The sequence below is a fragment of the Silurus aristotelis genome (assembly GCF_946808225.1).
Source record: "Silurus aristotelis genome assembly, chromosome: 3".
Lineage (NCBI taxonomy): Eukaryota > Metazoa > Chordata > Actinopteri > Siluriformes > Siluridae > Silurus > Silurus aristotelis.
Genome location: NC_139576.1, coordinates 18730251 through 18751912, shown reverse-complemented (window position 1 = coordinate 18751912; position 21662 = coordinate 18730251). Strand labels below are relative to the sequence as shown.

The 21662-nt window shown below is 37.6% G+C and overlaps 1 protein-coding gene across 3 annotated transcripts; it reads right to left on the bottom strand.

Annotated features, from left to right (window-relative positions):
* Nucleotides 1–350: 350 nt before the first annotated feature.
* akap11 (A kinase (PRKA) anchor protein 11) lies at nucleotides 351–21070 on the bottom strand. Of its 3 annotated transcripts, none has more exons than XM_083536479.1 (12): nucleotides 20893–21070; nucleotides 17203–17296; nucleotides 13284–13394; nucleotides 12376–12429; nucleotides 12036–12167; nucleotides 11525–11768; nucleotides 7099–11398; nucleotides 6541–6696; nucleotides 5484–5570; nucleotides 4176–4222; nucleotides 3618–3799; nucleotides 351–2441 (listed from the first exon to the last, which is right to left on the bottom strand). In XM_083536479.1, the coding sequence occupies exons 2-12, from the start codon at nucleotides 17263–17265 to the stop codon at nucleotides 2274–2276; spliced, it is 5544 nt and encodes a 1847-aa protein (XP_083392605.1). In that variant the 5' UTR covers nucleotides 17266–17296; nucleotides 20893–21070; the 3' UTR covers nucleotides 351–2273. The 3 variants fall into 3 exon arrangements, with proteins under 3 accessions (XP_083392605.1, XP_083392606.1, XP_083392607.1); XM_083536480.1 differs by having other exon boundaries at nucleotides 5484–5567; XM_083536481.1 differs by lacking the exon at nucleotides 5484–5570.
* Nucleotides 21071–21662: the final 592 nt, after the last annotated feature.

Genomic DNA, 21662 nt, shown 5'->3' with positions numbered 1-21662 from the left:
CTCTCTATACTGCCTGTTCCTACATACATAGCTTTTGAAACCGTACTGTGCGAGAATATTGAATTGCATCATTGTGAATAATACATTAAATGAGTTAACATATATGGTAAAAAGTCAGGTTAACCTGAACATATCTTAGGGTGCTTTCACATATGCAGTGTTGGTCTATTTGAATCAAACCCCTGTATTTATTTCCTCCTTGTTTTGTTTGTGCAGGTCGCATTCTGCTGCAAACCAATACTACTGGTTTGAGGAATTCTGTACGAGGCCTGGTTCCAAGTAAAAACTAGCATGGCTCGAAAGCAATTCAACACAAAATCAATCCAGCTTCAGGAAGTGAACCAATCATGTTTTACATTGTGGGTATCATTTTATTGTAGATTCCAGAGCTACGAGGCACCAACAGAGACGTAGTGCCGTAGATGTTCTGAGCTAAATAGTAAAAAAATAAAATAATAATTCTTGAATGTGATGTGCAATTAGTTTAAACTTACTTAACCACAGGGCAGAAATATTATCAGTACTCAACCACATCATCTTTTGGTGGTTTTAATTAAGCATAGTGTGGGAAATATACTGTTCGGAGATACTGAAGTAAGTTGGGAAAGACCTACACGGTCATTCCAGGCTAAAGTGCTAGCTGTATGGGGAGTGCACAGTAAAGTGAAGGGAATGGGATAGTGTGGGAAAGACTGTGGTTGTTGATTTCCTGCCGGAGTGTAAAACATCTACAGGAGACGTAAGGAGTGTGTGATTAGTGACCGAGTTATGCAGGCACTGGCAGCTGTGGTTCATTCGTGGTTCAAATTAGAGTGGTATTCTGAGGAATCTAAGCAATCACAAAATGCTATGAGCACAACTCAATGAAACATCTATATCAAAGTCAAGGTAAAGAAGTGGAAAAAACAAAACAAAACAACAACACGAAAAAATGGATTTTCCCTCAATATTACAGTTTAAACCAAAATGACCTGACAAAAACGTCTAGGATATCCAATCTACTGTTTTCGAGACTCTGGAAATAAGAATTAGCTAAATTAATATGTTAACATAAAATCCTGTACAAAAACAGAATCAAGGAGGAAAAACAGTTTTACAACCCTAATAACGATCCCTGTCAAGCTAAAGATGTGATCCACGTGCCCACATTAAATACAAACTGTACATAGTGTTTCACTATTACAGTACATAAAGAAAACTATTAACACAAATCACTGGTTCGGAGATTCATTTAGAAAATTTGCCTTACCTGCTTCTTCATACTACAGAGTTTCTTTGCTTGTTTAGCAGCTTTTCATATACTGACTTTTTAAAAATGTTAAGCATTTTACTTAACTTAAATTTGCTGTTAAAAAAATATGAATTTATGCTCCTTAATTTTTTGGCAACAGTTTATTTTATACAGTTTAGTAAACCTAGTGCACCATGCCATCAGACTATTTTTAGTCATATAAAAAAATATATTTGATTTATATATTCATATCGCTGTGGTGTCATAAATACTTATTCATAAGAGCCTTATTTTTTTTATTATATATACTAAATTCAGTGCCAGTCTGGGATGACTCATTGAAAAAACATAAAAAAAAGGCTTTGCACGTCTTCTCTTCTTCTTCTTGCACTGAAAGGGGAATATTATCAAAATACATTCGACTGCAGTTGTTTTTAAAGTGTCAGAATAATTACCTGCAATGACATTTTGATAACTTGGGTAGCTACATTTGCTCCTGTGAACAATTAATGAACAACTGACCTACCTTATTTTGTCTACTACTTTTCTCATTCATTTGTATGTCCAGTTACAAAATGCTGCAGTGACTAGGTACATGGAGGTGTAGTGGTTTTGCTGGCTGGTCCCTTGTTCATGTATACTTCCCTAAGGAGAGGATCTTTATAGAATATTCTTCACTCATTCAGGGATTCCCTCTGTGAAGGCAATGCTGTCACCGAGCCTTCTGTTTGTTGTGGAAACACTGGCTTAGAGCATGAAAGCAAAACACGGAGAAAAGTGCAAATGATAACATACTAAGTGTGCGATATGCAATCCAATAAACACATTAAAACCAAAACAAAAGGTGGTGAACAAAAATACTTTGTCAGAACATGCAATGCACTCAAACACATGCCTACTAAATACATCCCACTGGCTAGACCTCTAAAAGCTATGTTGCACATAAACATGAAGATGATTGAGCTCTTCACCTCGATACATTGATTTTAGCTCTTACTACAGGTGAGCCAGTCACAAGTGTTTGCAGTTGGGTGGTTATGGTCTATGGGTGTTCAAGAAGCCAGTGGAAAAGGGACCTGCGTTCATGTCTTGTATCTCCAGCACCTGGTTCCTCTCCTGATGGACACTCCTCATAGTATCTAAGCAGAGCCTGAAGGAGCTCGCCAACTCTCCACTCTCGTGCTCTCAGCCTCTGAACCACATGCAGAAACTGCGAATATAAACACAGGAGCCACAGTTATAATTCAATTGAAACAGCACTACCGTTTTCGATGAACATAAGGCTGTAGAGTCAGAAACACATAGGCTGCACTGCAATAATCATGAAATTGAAGTTAAGAATGAGAAACACTGCAGTGGATCAAGAGGAAATTAAACCAACTTTTGCACTATTGATGTTAAAGATTGTCATTATGTTTACTTACACCACAAAGGTGCTCAGGTCTGAATGGGCAGTGGGTGTTACAGCACGGCTCCAGGCAAATCCGAGGTTAATAATAATATGCTCATTCAGTGGAAAAATATTAATATTCTAATACTGTTATAATACTAATGCACTCATGCACGTTGTTTTGCACAGTGATGTTTACAGTTTCCAGTGTCAGTCAGAGATAAAGTGTAACTTTCCCTCAAGAAAGACTTGAGGACTTTGTACTTTCTTTATATTATGACACGCTGTCTTTTTTTCTTTAATCAGTACAACTTTGTTCACTGTTCTGAATTCAAAAATATACTATTTTGGGCTGGGTGGGTTACATGTAAACTACATAAATATGACTAAAACCATTATGTAATTCATAAATTACAATATAAAAATTCGTCATTTTTCTTTTTAAACAGGGAAAAGCGACAAACACTTAAGTTTAGCTGATCATAAAACTTTTGACTTCTTATTGATTCAATTCTTTTAAATTTTGCCACTTATATTTCAATGTAAAAAAGGTTATTAAAAATACACCATGCAGCCAAATGGCTGTGAATGCCTGATCATCACACCCATATATACATAGTGTAGCATTGCTGTGAAGATTTGCACATCCACCCACAAACATAAATAAAGCCAGGTATACATATGTTATGTGAGGAGGTCTGGGTTGAAGTATTAAATACAGTTCATCTAAAGCTGTTTATTTCGTTTGAGGTCAAGTCTTTGTACAGGCCACTTAAGTTTTTCCTCTCCAGTCCTGGCAAACCATGTTGGAGCATAGCCATGCTGGAACATGCTTGGATCCCTTAGTGCTCCTTGAACTGTTTAATATAAAAAAAAATGCCTATATATAGGTGTGGTAAACACGTATCCATAAACTTTTGGTTATATATTGTGCGTTTGAAATTTCAAATCCTGTAATTGTATTCAATTTGATATAAATGTTTGTAAAAATCTAACCTGTTGCACAGCCCTTTCAGATTGCTGGCTGAGCTGCAGGACTGGCAGCTCGGCAATTGAGGCGGCCATCCACTGCAGCACCGTTCTCAGTTGAGGATCTGGGCCCTGACCCCACACATCTGTACTGACCACCAGCAAAGCTCTGTCTCCTTCATTGTGGCCCCTCTCCACTCGCACCACCCCTGCCAGAATAAACACACAAAGGCCTATTAAAAAGCACACATACGCCCCAAATGCCATCAGCACGTCGCAGCAGATAACCCCTATTTCAGCAAGCCCATAGCATAAATCCATTTCCCACAGGCTTTCAGCAAATGGGGCCAGACAGCTCAGTCTGAAATCATCTGCAGACCCGCAGCGTTTGGACAGTTACAGGAGACAGGGATATGAAACAACAGCAGTGCAGTTTGGACAAAGCAGCGGAACACTCCTACTGCCAAGTGCGATCGTTCTGAAAAATGACGGGGTCAAGCCCGGCTACAAGTACATATATGGTCTTTCTCTATGTACCTTTATCAAAAAAAAGTTTTATGATGAGAACAAGAAATGATCCATTACCACCCATGAAGTTCTTGGCCTCAGTTGCTTTCTCGTCTGTACAGTCACTACAGGATGAGAAACATCACTAGTGTGAGCAAACAGATCAAAAAATACAGCATCAATAAAAAACCAAAAGGCTGGAAAAAACATGCAAGAGGGCCATTCAGAACTGAAAGATAAATAGCGGGATCACACACAGTCTCACAGCAAACCTAGTTTTCATACGGACCTGTTCCACTATTTCTCTCTGATGTTTAACAACATTATACAAGTGAAAATCCCTGTACTTTGAGTTCAGTGTTTCTTTAAATTGCTAGACACAAAATTACTCATTGAAATGTGACTTGCATTCAGTAATGCATCAGTTACCAATTGTGAAGCAGACTGGGAAAACTTGTCAGATGTTGCTGTGGCTAAATTCTAGACAGACACAGATAAAACAGAGTTTAAACCAAAACAGAGAATTTTTTCAGAACTGTTTTTTATTTAACAAACATTAGTCTAATGGACTTAACCCCAATAAATTGACTTTTAAAACAACCTAAATACCAGACAACCCAATACTTGAAAGGCTTCAAACTATCACTTACACGGTTGAGATCATTTAGTTTTGCAAACAAAACAAAATAAAAATACTGAATTAATCAGCAATGATTTCATCAGTGATGCAAATGAGAACACTGCTCTAACAGTGTTCATGTTCTGTTGAAATAAAATATGTTATTTTAAAGTCTTTTGTCATTGTCAAAATTATAAATAGCTGAAAGCAGAAGGGTTTTCCCAGGCTGCCACACACATAAATCAGCGCAACGGCAACAGATTCAATTGTACTTCATCTCATTAAAGAGGCTCACTGTGCTAAATACAGATAACATTTTCCTGTTCTGTGGAATGAAGTACTGACAGTGATCTCTATTGCCATTCGAACATCTCTGAGTCATTTTCCCAGTGGAACAGGATCCTTATGAGAAGCAGGGGCCAGAACAGTCTCCCATCACTCAGCCATGCAGCAGACAGCAAAGACAGATCGCTTTTGTCAGAATCAAGATTTTACAAAGAACTGACAGAAGGAATTAACTCCCAAACCCTTCCTACACCCACTCACACATACACACACATGTAATTTCATTTACTAATTCCATTTGTTAAAACCACAGAACGGAGACCAACAAAGAGCTGTTGTGTTCCTGGGTTTGTCTCTACAAGGCAAAGGTTGCTACAGTCACACAGATACATTTTCAACACTTGGTGATAAAAGCTCTTACATCATGCAGACATTTGAGAAAGCCCACGCTGACTACACTCAGTTTCCTGCTCTGGACCAACCTGTCTGATGGGGAGAAGGACAAATGCTCTTCATAAACCTCGCCCTCTAACCCCAGACTGCTCCAGCTACTGCTGTTTCCATTACTGCTGTAGGAGAAAAGAGGAGCACTCAACACTGGGTAAGCACATACACTACCAGGTCATTACCATGTTACTGTGGATCTTACATACCCACCTCAGAGAAATCTTCAAAATTTTATTACAGGCTCTCTGATAAATTTCTAGCCACGCCACAATAAAAAAATAAATAAAATAAAATAATAATTCTTTCTGCACGAACGCTATTATTTTTACACCACCGGTTCACTTGTTAGAAGGGACAGTAGATGAGTTCATTTCTGGAATAGAGCTTGATGTACAATGCAGAATAATTATTCTGGAAACACTGCCCAAATATAAATAACTGCTAATACGACCACACCTTTCAGGAGTATTTATATACCTACAGATGGCTTTTATTATCCAAAATAACTAGTTGCTTATGACTGTTTCCTCTAATAGATAAAGGTTTGGTGCCAAGAATTATTTTCAAAGACTCAGTCTAGGGAAAGAGTTTTTTAGGCATGCAATTTAAAATCCTAATTGAAAAGGGAAATGTCATAACTCCATAAATACCCATTTCCATGTCTCTAGATGTTTTACAGAGCATTTGGTTTTGTTGTTTGTGGAATAAACATTTGCCCATTTTCCACGAGTGAGTGAATAAAGCAAATATAAATAGAAATGAAAAAAATAAATAAAAATCACTCCTTGGCAAAGATGAATCATTTTTTTTTAGGGAAACCTAAACTGTATAAACGCCTTAAGTTAATCAACACAATGCAACACTATTAAAACTGTGGATATTAAAAACAGCTTGGTTTTGATTTACAATGACTTGATTACTACTTCTGAAACGATTACCTTTATCCATCAAATTCTCTGGCCAATTCCTCATCTCATTCTGTCTTTTGTGACCAGTGAGTAAAAGAAATGGGTGTTTAGAATGGAAAAACAAAGTTGGTGAGGAGTTAGTAATCAACATGAAATCCTTTAGGCTACTGGACCTGAAAAGTACCTGTCACTTAGGTGATGGAAGCTACTGCTTTCGTCGGGATGGTCTTCTTCAAAGCTCAAGTTAGACCAGCTGCCAAGACTGTCATCTCCCACGCTTAGATTCAGCTGCTGGCTGTTGGTCGACTCTGTCACATTGACACTTTCACTTCCAGGAGCACTGAAGCATGAATAGTAGATATAAACATAGCCTTTTATGCATGTAAACTGAGACTGATGAGATGTTTGAAGTCAGATTGATTGCTTTGCTAGAAACAGTCCTGATACACTTCTTTATAAGCAAACCTTACTTTCAGGTTGATGAATACAATTTGCACAAAACTCCACACTACAAATACCACCATAGTGTAATTATACTGTAGTTTTACCAAACCAACTGACTGGCTTTATAATTATTTTAAGCAAAATAACACCATAAATTGTCCACTATTACATCAACACAGGAAGTGTTAATGACTAAGGAAGCCACAATATTTGAGTAACGTTGAGCCACATTTCTTCAGAGGTACAAACTTAAATTATTACAAAAATTTTCACAAAACTAGTCATCTTTTTTGTTTACCTGAGGTTGATGGTTTGGCAGACATTGGACAATGCAGACGTCATGATCTCTGTGGTAAGGCTTTCTGCAAAGCTTGCGCCATCATGACCAATCCCACTGTCTGCATTTAAGCTGGTGCTGCTATGTTCCTTCTTAGCTTTCTCAAGCGCTGCAGATACCATTTCTTCAGCAAAAACAGTTCTCTTGTCCAAATCTATGTGGATTTTGGGAATTTCAAGTCCAACCGTTGTGTCCGAGTCCTGCTGTGTTCTCTTCTGCATTCCATGGTACTTAAGGTGACAATTTTTACAAAATGAGCAATCTCTGGCTTGACAGTATCGGCAAATCTTGTACGCCTCAGTCAGCTTCTCTGTGAAAGAACTGCGTTCTAAAGACCTCCTCTCTTCTGTTGTCTGAAGAGCTGTAGGCCCCAGAGTCATCTCTAAAGTGTCATCAACAATCTTCCTTGCATAATGCTCAATGACTTGCATGACACCATTACTGTAATTTCCATCATCTAAGCTGCTAGTGCTATGGTATTGCCTGCTTTTCCGGCTGTATGGGAGCACTGAACATGAAAATGCAGTTTTGATTACATTTTCTGCCATGTCTTCAACATTTGACTTCCTGTAGAGACACGAGTCTGTGAGGGATTTTGGAAGCCGAATCGAGGACATTCGTAGCTTTCTTGTGACGTCACATGTAATGTTGTAGGCCAATGACTCCGCAAAGTTCACAAGTTCCATGTATTCCTTCCTACCAATGTTTTCAGCATCCTGACAAACACACAGCATGTATCCGCTAAAGGACCCTTCTTGTCCTTGGGTAAGAATGGCAGGAGAGGACTCGGAAGGTTGGATCTTACAAACACCACCGCTATCCTCATGGTGTAAATTTCGAGATGAGCTCATTCTTGAAGGGGATTTCTGCTTTATTTTCTGTGCAGCATGGGCTAGGCCTGATTTGATGGATTTATAAGCCAGCTGACTGGCATACTGATCCAGGATAAGTTCACGGCTTCCTCCATCTTTTTTAAGTACTTTGATGACATATCCTGCGTACTCATCGGTAACACTTTCACAGCTTGGATAATCAGATTGGGTTGAGATTCTTGAAGTACTTGAAGTGTTAAGCTGAGGATTAGGAACTGCCACAATGAGATCATTTGATAACTGGTTCGTTTTGCTGACAATGTGACAGTCTTTCCACTCGCCCCGCTGATGCTTATCTGATTTCACAGATCCTCTTTTGACTGTTTTGTGACGGCAATTGCTGGAACTCATCATCCTCTTTACATCACTGATTACTTCCCCAGCAATTTCCCCAGCATATGTCCACAACAAATTCAAGGTTTGTTCCGAGAATTGCGCACTATGTAAAGCAAAGTTGTCATTGCCTTCTTTATTCTCTGACTTACTTACATCACCAATGCTTAAAGTGTCCATCTCAGTTGCCATGGAAACAATATGGCATGCCAAACGTTCAGCATAGCGCAGTGCCCCTCTCTCAATCGTTTTGTTTGCCACACTGGGATTTTGTTCTGTGTTATGGGTCGCAGAGTTGAGACCATCTTCCTGCTCATCATCATCATCCTCATTGTTGACAGCTTCTTCAGAAAGCGACCTCATGAGTCTCAGCATGAATTCCTCTTTCTCTGAATCAGAGCCCTCTTCACGTCCTGGAGTGGGCTCATAATGTGGGGTGGGTGGGGGTGTTGCAGGGGAGAATTCCTTTGCAAGCTTGCCTTTAAGCTTCTTTGAAAACTGTTTAAAATTTTTCTCACTCGACATGTCTGATCGTTGTTGGGGAGTTGAGGGAGGAGTTCCAGGACTTCCACTGGATTTTGTTCCAGTGCTGCCAGTAAGAATCTCTTCTGAGACAAATTTTCTGCCTCCACGAATTCCCCCTTCAAAACTGGGCACTTCCAAGGTATCCTTAATCACGGCAGACTGGACTTCCGGCGAGAGATTTTCGAGTGTGCTTTTGTTTCTTAAGCCAGTCTGGCAGATTGTTTTATCTATGCTCTTTGAAATTAAGTGAGGCTGAGAGTAATAAGACAATGAATCTGTCAAATCTCCTTTGGGAGTTAAGGACGAGATTTTCTTGGACACGCAGAAATCATAAGGTGGCGAACTTTGGCATGCCACGTTCTGGGATTTAGTTATACCAGTACATGTAGACATCCGACTCCCTATATTTCTACTTGAGGAATCAGCACAGTCGTCCACTTTTTTCTTCATTTTGCTTGTGGACACAATATCAAATGCTTCACTCACTATTGTCTCAACCATAGTGGCAGAAACCTTCTCGAAACTTTTTCCCACTGTAGGTTTCTCAACAGCATTTGTAGACGTATTACCGTTATTAGACGTGTTCCCACAGACATTACGGATGTTGGAAATACCTTGTACTGACTCAGAAAACGTTGCAGTGGATGTGTTTGAAGTGGACGTCACTGCCCCTCCTTGGGAACAAATGCTTCTTTTGGGGCTGCTTTGGCAAGTGTGACTAATGCTAGACTTATACTGACACATTTCCTCTGGGCTTTGCAGGTAAGATATAGCTTTGCCAGCTGCAGGGACTGGAACACAGCTGGCCATTCCAGAAACAGAGTACAAAGCTTTCTTAACAGTGCAGCCATCTTCTTCTCCTTCTTCTTGGTTTCCAGCCTGTACAAGCAACTGCGAATTGTGATAACATGTCTCGGCATTGCAGATTTTTGTGGTCTGGGATGCATCTTCAGCACTGACATAGCAGATATTGTCAAGTGACACACTAATGGCTGCCTGTGTCGTGAAGGTCACATCAGCTTGGGACAGTTCTATAAAAGCTTCTTGAAGAACCGATTCAGAAAGATCTGAAGCATAAGAACAAACCACTTCCTCTTCTTGCTCAAAAGACCAATCCTTTGGGGTAAGAGGCGTAGAAGGATGTGAGAATTGGCATACCTCCATAATGCCCTCAAAAACTAATTCTTCAGCAAGATCAGCTGCAAATCTGGTGACAGTGTTGTTAAAAATCTGCTTTTTCACAAACAGAAACTCTTTTAGAGCTCCAGAGACTGCTTCCCCAACGAGGAAACCAGCCAATCCGTTTATTGCACGCTCTTTTAACACATACGCATGGCGCATTCCTATCTCTTGAAAGGCCATATGAAACACTGACGATGTTAGCCTAGCAGCTAAATGGCAAAGTGTTGTAGTGCAGGACGACACTCCTTTTTGTAAATCTCTCAAGGCACTGCCAATGCTCATTTCAACCAAATCGGTGGCAAACTTCTGAATCCCATCCTTCAAAGACTGCGAGTGTGATTTGGCAATAGTAACCGTCTCCTGAATATCTGACAGTTTCATCAGATGTCCATTAGTGTTTTTAAATTCTTTATGGCACACACAACTCAAGTTCTTGTTAATGTTAATGTCAACAGGAGAGGAGTACCCACAAACAGTTCCAAGAATTTCCGTCGAGAGATTGTTTGCAAAATCAGAGTAAGTTTTATACAGTGAACAAAGGTCCTGTGGTTTGCGTAATACTGAAACATCTCCATCTAGTTTCCAAAAACACTCCAAGGCTCCTCCTTCTCCTAGAGGACTAAACGCGGATGAGTGAACCGGGCTGAAGAGACCCCCACTCTCCTCACAGGATGTCCTCACTGGTCGAGGGGAATCTGGAGCGTCGGAGTGTATACTATATGGAGATTCTGGTTTAAGTGGAGTGGGCTTTTTTATATTAGCTGGAAGAGTCCTGTGGTCAAACTTGTGAGGGTTCATTACTGTTCTTGAGCCACCCTTGGAATCATATTTACTAACAGAGCTGTCAGATGGCTTCTTTTTCTGGGTAACAAGAACCTGTTCATTTGGCACATTCGTAGTGTAACACTGATCAAGATCATCAAATTGATCAAAACTGTCAAAAAACTCACAAACTTCTGAGTCTGAATCTTCTACTCCATCCTTAAGAACAGGGATCTTTGGAATGTCGAGCTTTGCCTTTAGACTCTTCTGATAACCAACCTCATCCAAAAAAATTATCGGACTTGGGCTAGAGCAGTCTGAATCATCAGATTCTGTGAATGATGTCGAGGCAACGTGTCTTTTTGATAGGTTACTTGGTGTGGATAGGCTCCAATCATTTTCAGCGCCTCTAGACCATGTCGTCGGTGACTTCTGTGCTGATTCTGTGCAGTCAGAACTTGACTTCTGCCTACTTTTTGACTTTTTGGAGGACGAACCAATGATGATGCGTGACCCAGATAAATCTTTGAAATGGGAGGGGAGAGTCTGGGAGGCAACATCTCTCTGGTTCCTCTTGTTATATACAACTGCAAAATAAAGTGTCGAAAAGGTTATAATTAAAAAAAGCATACTTAGTGCAAAATATGAGATTAATCCGAAAAAAACAAATATAGCATTTAATTTTCTCTCTCGTTGTTAAAGTGGTGATAAACCTGTCTCCTCATCTTCAAGATGTTCAAAAGCAGTGACAAAATCTTCCTCGATAGAAGAGACAGACTGGTTGGTGTCATCATCCTCAGCTTGACATGACTCTGATATGCCCCTCTGGAGAGACTGTACCTCCAGAGCAAATCTGATCCCTGCTGCATAGCGACTCAGTAGCCCCAGTATAGTACAAACACTGATCTGTTGCAGGCTGCCATGTCTCAGTACGCACAAGGCTCTGGATGAATTAATCTGCAATAAAGAAATAATACAATGCTTGTAAAAACATCAAAAACATACATTTTGCATACATTTTGAATTAGGCCTGCAATCAGTTTGCTGCTTGATATAAAGGTCTGTCTGCCTAAAAAAATTAGTCCTATTGTCACACAATAAAACATACCACACACCTAGAAAACAATAAAACACTACAGAAAGCACTCAATATCCAAGAAATGAAATAATCCACAGCAAACACACACACACTTTTAAAAACAATATGTCTGCTAGATAATGTACCTGGGAGATTACGTCTTTTCTGTCCAAGGATCGCTTTGAATCTTTAATGAGCAGCATTTCTTCATCTTTGAGAGTATGTACATGTAGGGATTTTAGCAACTCCAACATTTCAGTAGAGAGAGAGGTCACAGCCTGTACGAATTACAACCAGAAGGACTGATTTATTATGAGGATCATATGGCAATTTAGAGCAGCCCTCAAAGTACTGCAATTTGTGCGTTATAAGAATAATAATTCAAAAAGTCTACAAGCCAAAAGTCGACAAAATCTTGTCAGCAAGCTACCCAATGTCTAAAACATGTACATAATTATTTACTAAATAAATATACTAAACACTTGCCTGTAGTGTGAAATCCTCTCCACCTGTAGAACTTGGTAAACATATGAACTGGATCTAACAAACAGAACACATTTACCAAATTTACCAGTAATTAATAGTGCATTTACATTTGCGGCATTTAGCAATCTGTAAAAATGTGCTTAGAGTCTCTAGCAATGAATAAATCTACACTGGTAAATCAGCCTACAACTCTTGTTTTTTACAAAGCAAATTTGGAAAGTGGTAATTTAGTAAGTAATAATAGTTAGAAGGCACGGTTCTTTTGTATGACAGACGCCATAAAACTTTGCCTGAATATCAGATTTCACATCCTTAATCTTTTTGTAGTGAAATGTTTTTTAAACTTACTGCTCCTGTGTGTGATGCTGTACTAACAACACAGATGTTAGTAATCGTCATACCTGTAATCCATTTAACATAACCTAGCAAAACAAATATACAATCCCACATCAAAGATCCCACACCAAAGAGTTGAGGCATTTAGTCAAAATGCCATGTCAGGACTGATGACGTACTTAAAACGACTGGTAGATTTAATATTTGCACACCTTTCTTTTAAGATAATTAGACACAGCGAACTATTTAAGATCAATGCTGATGCAATTATTTAACCAAGACTGTGGTCCAAACCACCAATGCAAGCGTAGAGAAAATTCCAGAATGAAAGACACATGAGAATAAGTGTATATAATAAACATTAATAAAAACTATAAGGGAATAAAGACAGTGAGATCTTAACCTGCATGTGTTAAGCAATGTATAGACCAAGTATGTATATAAACTGTGGTCAGAATATAGTCCACATGCAGAAATATAAACATGCTTGAAATGTTTTGTCTATTCCGAAAGCCGTAGTAATAGTATCTATAATTTTTTGGGGTTTTTTTTTTCTCGTATATTATCCTTACTTGTTGTAGACACTGTGACTCTCTAGCATGCAGCTCTGGCACAACATTGCTCAGCTCTTTCCTGTTCTTTAAAAGGCTCCTCAGGGACAGGGCTGAACTCTCACGGACAGTCTAGTCATACAAACACAAGACAAAAATAAAGCTGTTAGTTCCTTCATTCGAGTCAAAAACTGCTAAAACATGTAGAATGACAACAAAGAAATAATTATCTAATATTTAATTCCATCATGCAGTCTGGGATGATATTAGTGCTGTAGTGGGGTAAACGCTGATGTTTTAACCAGCAAACACTTTAATGGTTTTCTTAGTGTTGACTTGATGCCAACAGTCTCAACCAGCTGGACCAAGTGAACTCTACAAGAATGACCTCACTGCTGGATATTTTGAGTGTTTTGGCTTTAAGGAACAAATGTAAAAACAAAGGCAATAATTCCATTCTAATGCATGAAGGGGTAGATCATGTATCAGTCAGACTATTGTTTTAATGGTTTTTCCTGAAATTGAGAATCTCTGTGGGCTCCCTTAATAAGGTACTGAATTTTCCTATAGAAAGCCTTATTCATGCTCGACAATGAAATACATGCCTTATTTCCAATGTGTATAAACTGTTTTACCTGGCTGCTGTGCTACACTGGTGCCATGACATCAACCAGTTGTTAGTCTATATTATTGTAGTCTATTTACTGTCACCATGTGCTGCCCTAAATTAGAGGTTATATGTGAAATATTATTTCTTTATGACTTTACTTGGCTGTGGTCTGCGATGAATTAGAAAAAAAAAAACCTCTGTGTGGAGACGCGATAATAAGATCATTACAAAAAGTACTTTGTCCCAACCCCATTATTAATAATTTATTAACCATAGAACAAATAGCCCTAAAATATTTACTCCCGCCTGTTCCATGTTTGCATTCTTCTTAGAATTTTATTAAAGCCGTCATCCTATTATGATGTAACAATGAAATTTCAGGAGTCATTGAGAGTTTTAAATGTCTTTGATTGCATTAAATGTACATGCCCTCTTAATACACGTCAATCATGGATTCTTCTTGAGCAGTGCTGGTTAAAGTACTTCACTTTTTAAATATTACTTCAGCAAAGATACTAAAATATTACTTTTACATTTATCCAATTCAAGTCTAAGTGTATATTTGACATTTCTCTATATATTTAAAGTATGAAGTAAAAGTAGTGATCTATCAAAAAGATATTTTAATCATTTATGCACTTCGAACTTCCATTCTTCTGCTCATCATATAGCTTTCGCTATTGTTACAGGCACATGAATATACCCTTACTCCATAGTGCAATCTTGCAAGAATTGTGGGGGTCTAGTAGTGGTCTTGTGACAGGTTATAATATAACACAGTTCATATATTCACTTTAAAAATGCAAAGAACATCTTTTCTTGAAATTTCAGATAATCATTAAAATGCAGTTAAGTGTCAAAGTATTATTGCACAAGCACTGCTTATGCGCATTTATGCTAACACTTTGAAACATTTGCAAGCTGGTGAAAGGCCATATTTTTCTCCTTAATTACAAATGATTAATAGCAATAAACCAATTGTTGCAGATTATTCACTACAAATAATCAAGAATTTAACTTGAAGTGACATCTTTATTTTCCTACACATTGTTAAACACCTGTTTGTTAAATGTAATTTAGATTTCAACTCCCTCTTGCATATCCTATTGCAAACCGAAGGCAATGGACTGACTTGCTATCCGTTCTTTAACACACACTGACCACAGTTTCCTAAACACAGAGCTGCCCAAACCTCTTCTCCCCTTTCTCTGTCAGCTAGAAGCTGCAACGCACTCTACCATGACACTTTTTACCTTCTTCTGTTACCTCTACACCAAAAATCCATCAGGTTTCCGACAGTGAATTTCTATCCTAAGCATAGCGTCCATTTTCATTCTATTTTTACTCCTGCGAGTACATTATCTATCAGCAAAATGAGCATGAGGTCGAACTCATCGTCCTGTGGGTTACACTCTGCTCTCCAAAAAACCTGTCTGATATCTTTGCTTCCATTTCCAACCAGATACCTTGCCTTTGTTGTTTAGAAAAAGAAAAAATATAGTGAATAAATAGCTTTTCATAGCTAACTTTATGAAATATTTACTATTATTTTTCAATTATTTTCGGTCCAAATTTACTGCTCATTTACGCCACTTTACAGATTGTGAATGACTTTTCCTACACAATGCTGATTCTGGTGCTTAAAATTCTTATCCTAGCCTCAGCTTTTGTTAGATACACACTTGCACTGCTCGAGCATGGTTTATTTTTAACTCAATAAAACACAGTAGATCACTATCTGAGATCTGGTTTTGTGTCTCCTATTTTTAAATTGACATGCTGATTACAATATCCAACATCACAGCCTCAGTTTCCACTGACAGATCATACACAGATTTATATGCAACCTCCTTGTTAAGTGCCAATAGTATTCACAGAGGATTTTTTCTTAACCGTGGGACTTAAGCTGTTGAATATAGTCCCATAGAGATTTCAGCTCCATTACATCCTTCAAATCCCAGTTAAAACGGAACATTTTTCTTTCAGCCCTTAAGCAACCCAGCTGTTGCTTAAGCTTCAAAAAGCTACTTTTATTGGGCTCTTTTACGCAGTGCGTCGTGTCATAGGCTTTACTGATACTTGTACCGCTACCCTGTGGAATGTAGTGGTGTTTTCCTTTTTCTCTTTTTTTATTTATTTTTTTATTTTTTTATTTGTTATTGTGATACCACAATTTAATTCTTCTACTAGTAATAACGTAACATTTTTTTTTTTTCCCCCATCTTTCCATGATGTGAAAAAATCTGTTCTAATGATGTTTTATTGGCAGCATCCATGAACAAATACATGTATTAGCTTGTAAAGAGACTTCATAAACATATCACAATGAGCAATAAAGGAATTGTTTGTTAGCAACACTCGCAGCGCTGACCTGCTTTTTTTCTGGTAGATAATCATGTGAGAAAAATAACTATTAAGGTATGTGGGAAAGAGGACTATGATGGTGAAGCACTCAATTCACATAAAAAAAAAAAAAAAAGCATCTTAGATAATCAACTTGGTTTGTAACCAATCATGTACTCTACTTTTTCTTACAATGAATGATTACTGTACTGGAGGCTTCTTTGTATATTCACGCGATATCTGAGAACCGTTTGTAGCACTCTGTGGCATTTTGAGATAAATTTGGAAAAGAAAAGAAAAGAAGCGGCTATTCAGGTTTATGAAAGTACTTTGATGTAATATACAGTGGTGTGAAAAAGTGTTTGTCCCCTTTAATGTTTCAGATAATCAAACTAATTTAAATATCAGTAAAAGAGAACACAAGTGAACACAACATGCAGTTTTTAAATGGCGGATTTTATTATTGCGGGAAAACAAAATCCAAAACTAGAATTACAACAATTCTGCATAGATGAGTGACCGAAACTCCTCCACAGCGCTGTAACAGACTCGCTACAAGTTATCGTAAACGCTTGATTGCAGTTGTTGCTGCTCAGGGGGGCCCAACCAGTTATTAGGTTTAGGGGGCAAACACTTTTTCACACAGGGTCATGTAGTTTTGGATTTTGTTTTCCCTCAATAATAAAAACCTTCATTTAAAAAAAACTGCATGTTCACTTGTGTTATCATTTAGTAATATTTAAATTAGTTTGATGATCTGAAACATTAAAGTGTGACAAACATGCAAAAAAAAAAAAGAAATCAGGACACTTTTTCACACCACTGTATATCTGCTTGAGCACATTCTAGAATTACTGTGACTTCCTGGAGAGATGAATTTCCACCAGAGTACCTTAAACAATACTACTAACAATTATCAACAACTTAATGATAATCGTAAAAAAAAAAAAAAAAGGGCACAATGTCTTTCTTTAATCCTTAGGCTACCTCTTTCCTGATGCTGGTGCGGTTCTTGAGTGGAACACCTTTGACCCGAGCACAGGCATCCATGGCAATGCAGGGCAAAACTGGGAGGTCACACCTTGTAGTGGAGAAAGGAGAAATAACACAGATTACCGCAACAATTATACAGATCATGTCTGACAGCAAGAGCAAGAGCAAGTTCACCCATAAACTATTACCCAGCACAGCGATTTGGTTTCCAAACATACAAGTATAATAATAAACAGTAAAGCAGAGGCATTGTACTTTACTATTTTTTTTTAACATGCAACAATGTTTAACACTGTAATATGTAATTGTGCAATATGACACAATATGATTAATGAAACCTTTCTGATACTGTATATTTTACGGCAAAAGTTTACAGTCAAAATATAAATGTATTCAAATAAAACATTAATATAATATTTTAATATTAAAATATATACAGAATACTGGTAACAGCAAATATAAGGTTCATAGACTGCTAATGGATCTATTTCCTGAAACGATCACTTTCGGATTTTTTCCGTTTTTCATATCATGATAAATTCGAGATGCTGATCGATACGAATCATAAAACTGCCCTATTCACAAAATTCGCAAAAAAAAAAAAAAAACTCAGAGGAAGTGACACAAAAAGTGCTGTAAAGCAGTAGATATACATTTATGTGGGTCTGTGTGTTGGCCCTTTCAGAGTTCATCTCATTCTTCATTTGGCTAAAACATGCAAGATGCAAGATATTATCTACATATACAAACCACGAAACACAAGCCTACGTGAAAGAAGAACTAGAAAATGAGCTGAGTGTTAATTTCTGAAAACTAATCTTAAGATTTCTTGCTGCACAGAGGCTGTAACACTTTAAATGAAATAAGAAAGTAGTTTTGAAACGTGTCAGCGCAAACACGCAAAAAACCCCGCAGTGAGAGGGCGGAGTTAGCCGTTTCGGACATAATGATAAGACTGAAAAAGAAAGACTGAGTTAATTACAATTAGAACATCTCGAACATGGCATGATGATTAGAACATCTCGAACATGGCAACATCGCCTGCTCAAAACGTTTACCGTGTCTGGTGTAAATCAGACTTTACTAATTGTTTCATTAAATGATTCAGCTTCAGCTACTTTTATGATCAATCGTTCAATATAGCCCATAATGTTATCATTTCAGCAGGAAAAATACATTCTGCACAATCACCATACAACACAACACAGTAGATTCAGTCAAATTATATAAAATTTTACATAAATTTAAATAATACAAACTGTATGAGCAGGTGCGTCTAAACTTTTGATTGGCCGTAAAAAAAAAAAAACATTTTCTAAGAAACCACAGCTGGAATTTTATTTGAGATCAATCATTTTCTAAGCATCTGCAGAATAAAACTGACAAGAATTTCCTTAGAAAAACTAAAATAGGTCAGTCTTTTTGACATGAACATGCGTTGGCGGGTAAACAGTGACCACAAACCGCCACACACACACACACACACACACACACACACACACTCACTCACTCACTCACTCACTCACTCACTCACTCACTCACTCACTCACTCACTCACTCACTCACACACACACACACACACACACACACACACACACACACACACACACACACACACACACACACAGGGTGAATGAATCTATTTTACCAAATAAAAGTGTATTAAAACTGGATTGTCCATTGCAGGCACACATGGAAGCTAAACAGTACAGCGGCGCTCAGGAAACATGGAGCAAGAACATTACATTCCATAAACTTCCCAGTATCAGACCCAAGTTTTGCAGCTGGCACACAATTATTGTAACCTCAGGTTACGACACAATATTATTACATATGCTACACTATTATTACAAGCTCATGATCCAACCCATCACTACCACTAACATTACCACAAGCAATGAGAATGAACCACGAGAGAAAATATAAATGCACCTAGGTGGAAAAGACCAACTGTGGGAAAACCATTCACAAAGCAAAACAAGGCCCAATAAAATTCTTTAAAGACTGGATATTCAACTAGATTTTCAACTAGACCTGTTCTGACATTTTGAAGTTTTGATTGTGATTTTGTCTCAGAATAAATGCAAAAAAATAAATAATAATTTCTTTTTTTAACTAAAGGGTGCATTTAGTTTACCTTTACAACAGTACTTAAACATGATGATCCAATTAGGTAGCATAATTCTTTGAACAGGTTGCTGCATATTATTGAACAAAATATTTTGTTATTGTTTAGAAATAAAAAGAAAAAAAATGCATAAAAAAATTGGATTGTCTTACCTGTGCATATACATCACTACAACATTATTTCAATGTAGTATGTGTTATAGGTCAAATAAAGTGACCTTTAATGCCCTTCCTCTATTTACCTTTTATAACTTATACACTGGAATGAAGTGATGATTCTAAAGGACAGCGATACCTCGACAAAGGAGTATAACACACAGGACTATATAGAGTCAACACAAACTACACAAAAATAAATAAATCACAGTCCACTATTATTATTAGTCTTGAAGATTTGTCACTACAAATTATAGTGTTTAATCCAGCCTTAATAATTCAAGTACTTAGGAAAACAAATAATATTCCAAACATTTTATTTAAAAATGTGTTTGGTTAGGGAAAAGTTTAGAAATGGAAAAAAGCTTAATGGCTGCAGTAAATAGCCAAAATATTGTCATAAACATTTAAATCATGTGTCTAATATCTGAATAAATCTGTGCTGCGAAGGGGAACCGCAAAATTGCTTTTTGCACGAGTCTCTCAGGAGTGCCAAAGCTTGGAGAGGCCCTGGGGTATGTTAGTTATGGATATATATCAGAAACTGTCAGAAACTAGTCTGTTTAATAAAAAATAAAAAATAAAAAATAGAGAATGAAGAAAGGATTGTGTAACGTAAATAAGTAACAACGAGAAGTATGCTATATGGACATTTAAGAAATAAAAGCTGTAGCCTAAATATTGTCTATCTATCTATCTATCTATCTATCTATCTATCTATCTATCTATCTATCTATCTATAGGGCAAACAGTCAAATATTTGTATTTGATTCTTTTTTTATGTATGTTACGTGCTGTATTTGATAGATAGATAGATAGATAGATAGATAGATAGATAGATAGATAGATAGATAGATAGATAGATAGATATCACATAAACTGAGACAGGTAAACAGAATGGCAGAAAGCTGAATAAATAGATAGACTGATAAACAGTAGTGTTATTGAGTTTTATTTCTTTATTTGACACCTTTTGTGTGTGTACGTGCATCTCGGCTGGCTGATCGAGGTTCATGTCAGGCCTGTAAGTGTCAGACGTTATGCTTTGCTTTGCGCCTGGACTTCGTATCAAACAAACTGCGCCTTGGTGAACGGATCTAGACTTTGAACTGACACCAACCACACAAATCATCCAATGCTGCTGGTTAGGGATGACATGAAGCACTGATCAGAGCATGTATCTGAATTTAGTAGCCTCCAGCTAGAGATGTAATTTCAGTGCACAGATTACAGCACAGCTAGTTTAGCCAGCTAGCATCGAGTCAAACCAGGAGACATGCTAAAGCTTGTTCATCGTTCAACAATCTCAACCCGATTCCCCCCCGACATCGTCTATACAGATCACATTTTATATTGGTGCTACTGTCATAAAAAATACTCCATTTTCTAAGTGTCTCTCACCTTTGTTGTTACAGCCACGCAATAAGCTGTTAGATGTTTCTGTATGCCGCCTCTTCATGAAAACAAGGCAAACAGGACAAAGCAATCAAACTCAGAACAACGACTCTGACAGGACGAGCACAGAGTCACTGATCGAGCAGGTTAACCGGAGCTCTCTTCTTTATAGCAGTTTTCATTCAACTAAAGCAGTTCTGAAACATGTCAATGCAGACAGTCAAAAACAAGAGTGTACAATCAAACACTCGGTGGAGTGAGTACTTGTGTACTTGGAGTGAGTACACCATTGTCTGGTGTGAATCCGCTCCACTGTTTAGTTTAATGGTTCATTTCCAGGAAACAGAATTATGTGTTATGTCTGGTACATTTTTATAGTTTAGGACAGGGGTCACCAACCTTTTTGAAACTGAGAGCTACACAGTTTTCAGATTTTTTTCTGAAATAAAAAATTTGCTAAATTTTCCTTTTATTATGTTATTATTAATAATGAATGAGATTCATCTATGTGAAGTCACTGATCATGTTAATAATTTCTCATAATAATTATCAACAATGATTTAACAAAGTAGGAAACAGCTATGTTTGGAAAAGGCCCACGGGCTACTCATGTGATCCTTGTGGGCCATGTTGGTCCACCAAGTAAATCTATTAGCACAATTTTGCACAATTAGCACAATTTTGTAGGCCGAGAGACTGTGGGAGCTGGCATGACTGTAATAAGAAACTGTAGAGTGAGCAAGATTAATGAGAGAAGTCTGTGAGAATGGGCAGAA

Excerpts from the sequence above, each read along its gene's own strand:
- akap11 (XM_083536479.1), bottom strand. The coding sequence starts at position 17,265 with ATGGATGCCTGTGCTCGGGTCAAAGGTGTTCCACTCAAGAACCGCACC. Across the intron at positions 12,430-13,283 it reads AGTCACAGTGTCTACAACAA|ATCCAGTTCATATGTTTACC; the intron begins GTAAGGATAATA and ends TCTGTTTGTTAG. Across the intron at positions 4,223-5,483 it reads TCCTTCTCCCCATCAGACAG|TGACTGTACAGACGAGAAAG; the intron begins GTTGGTCCAGAG and ends CTCATCCTGTAG.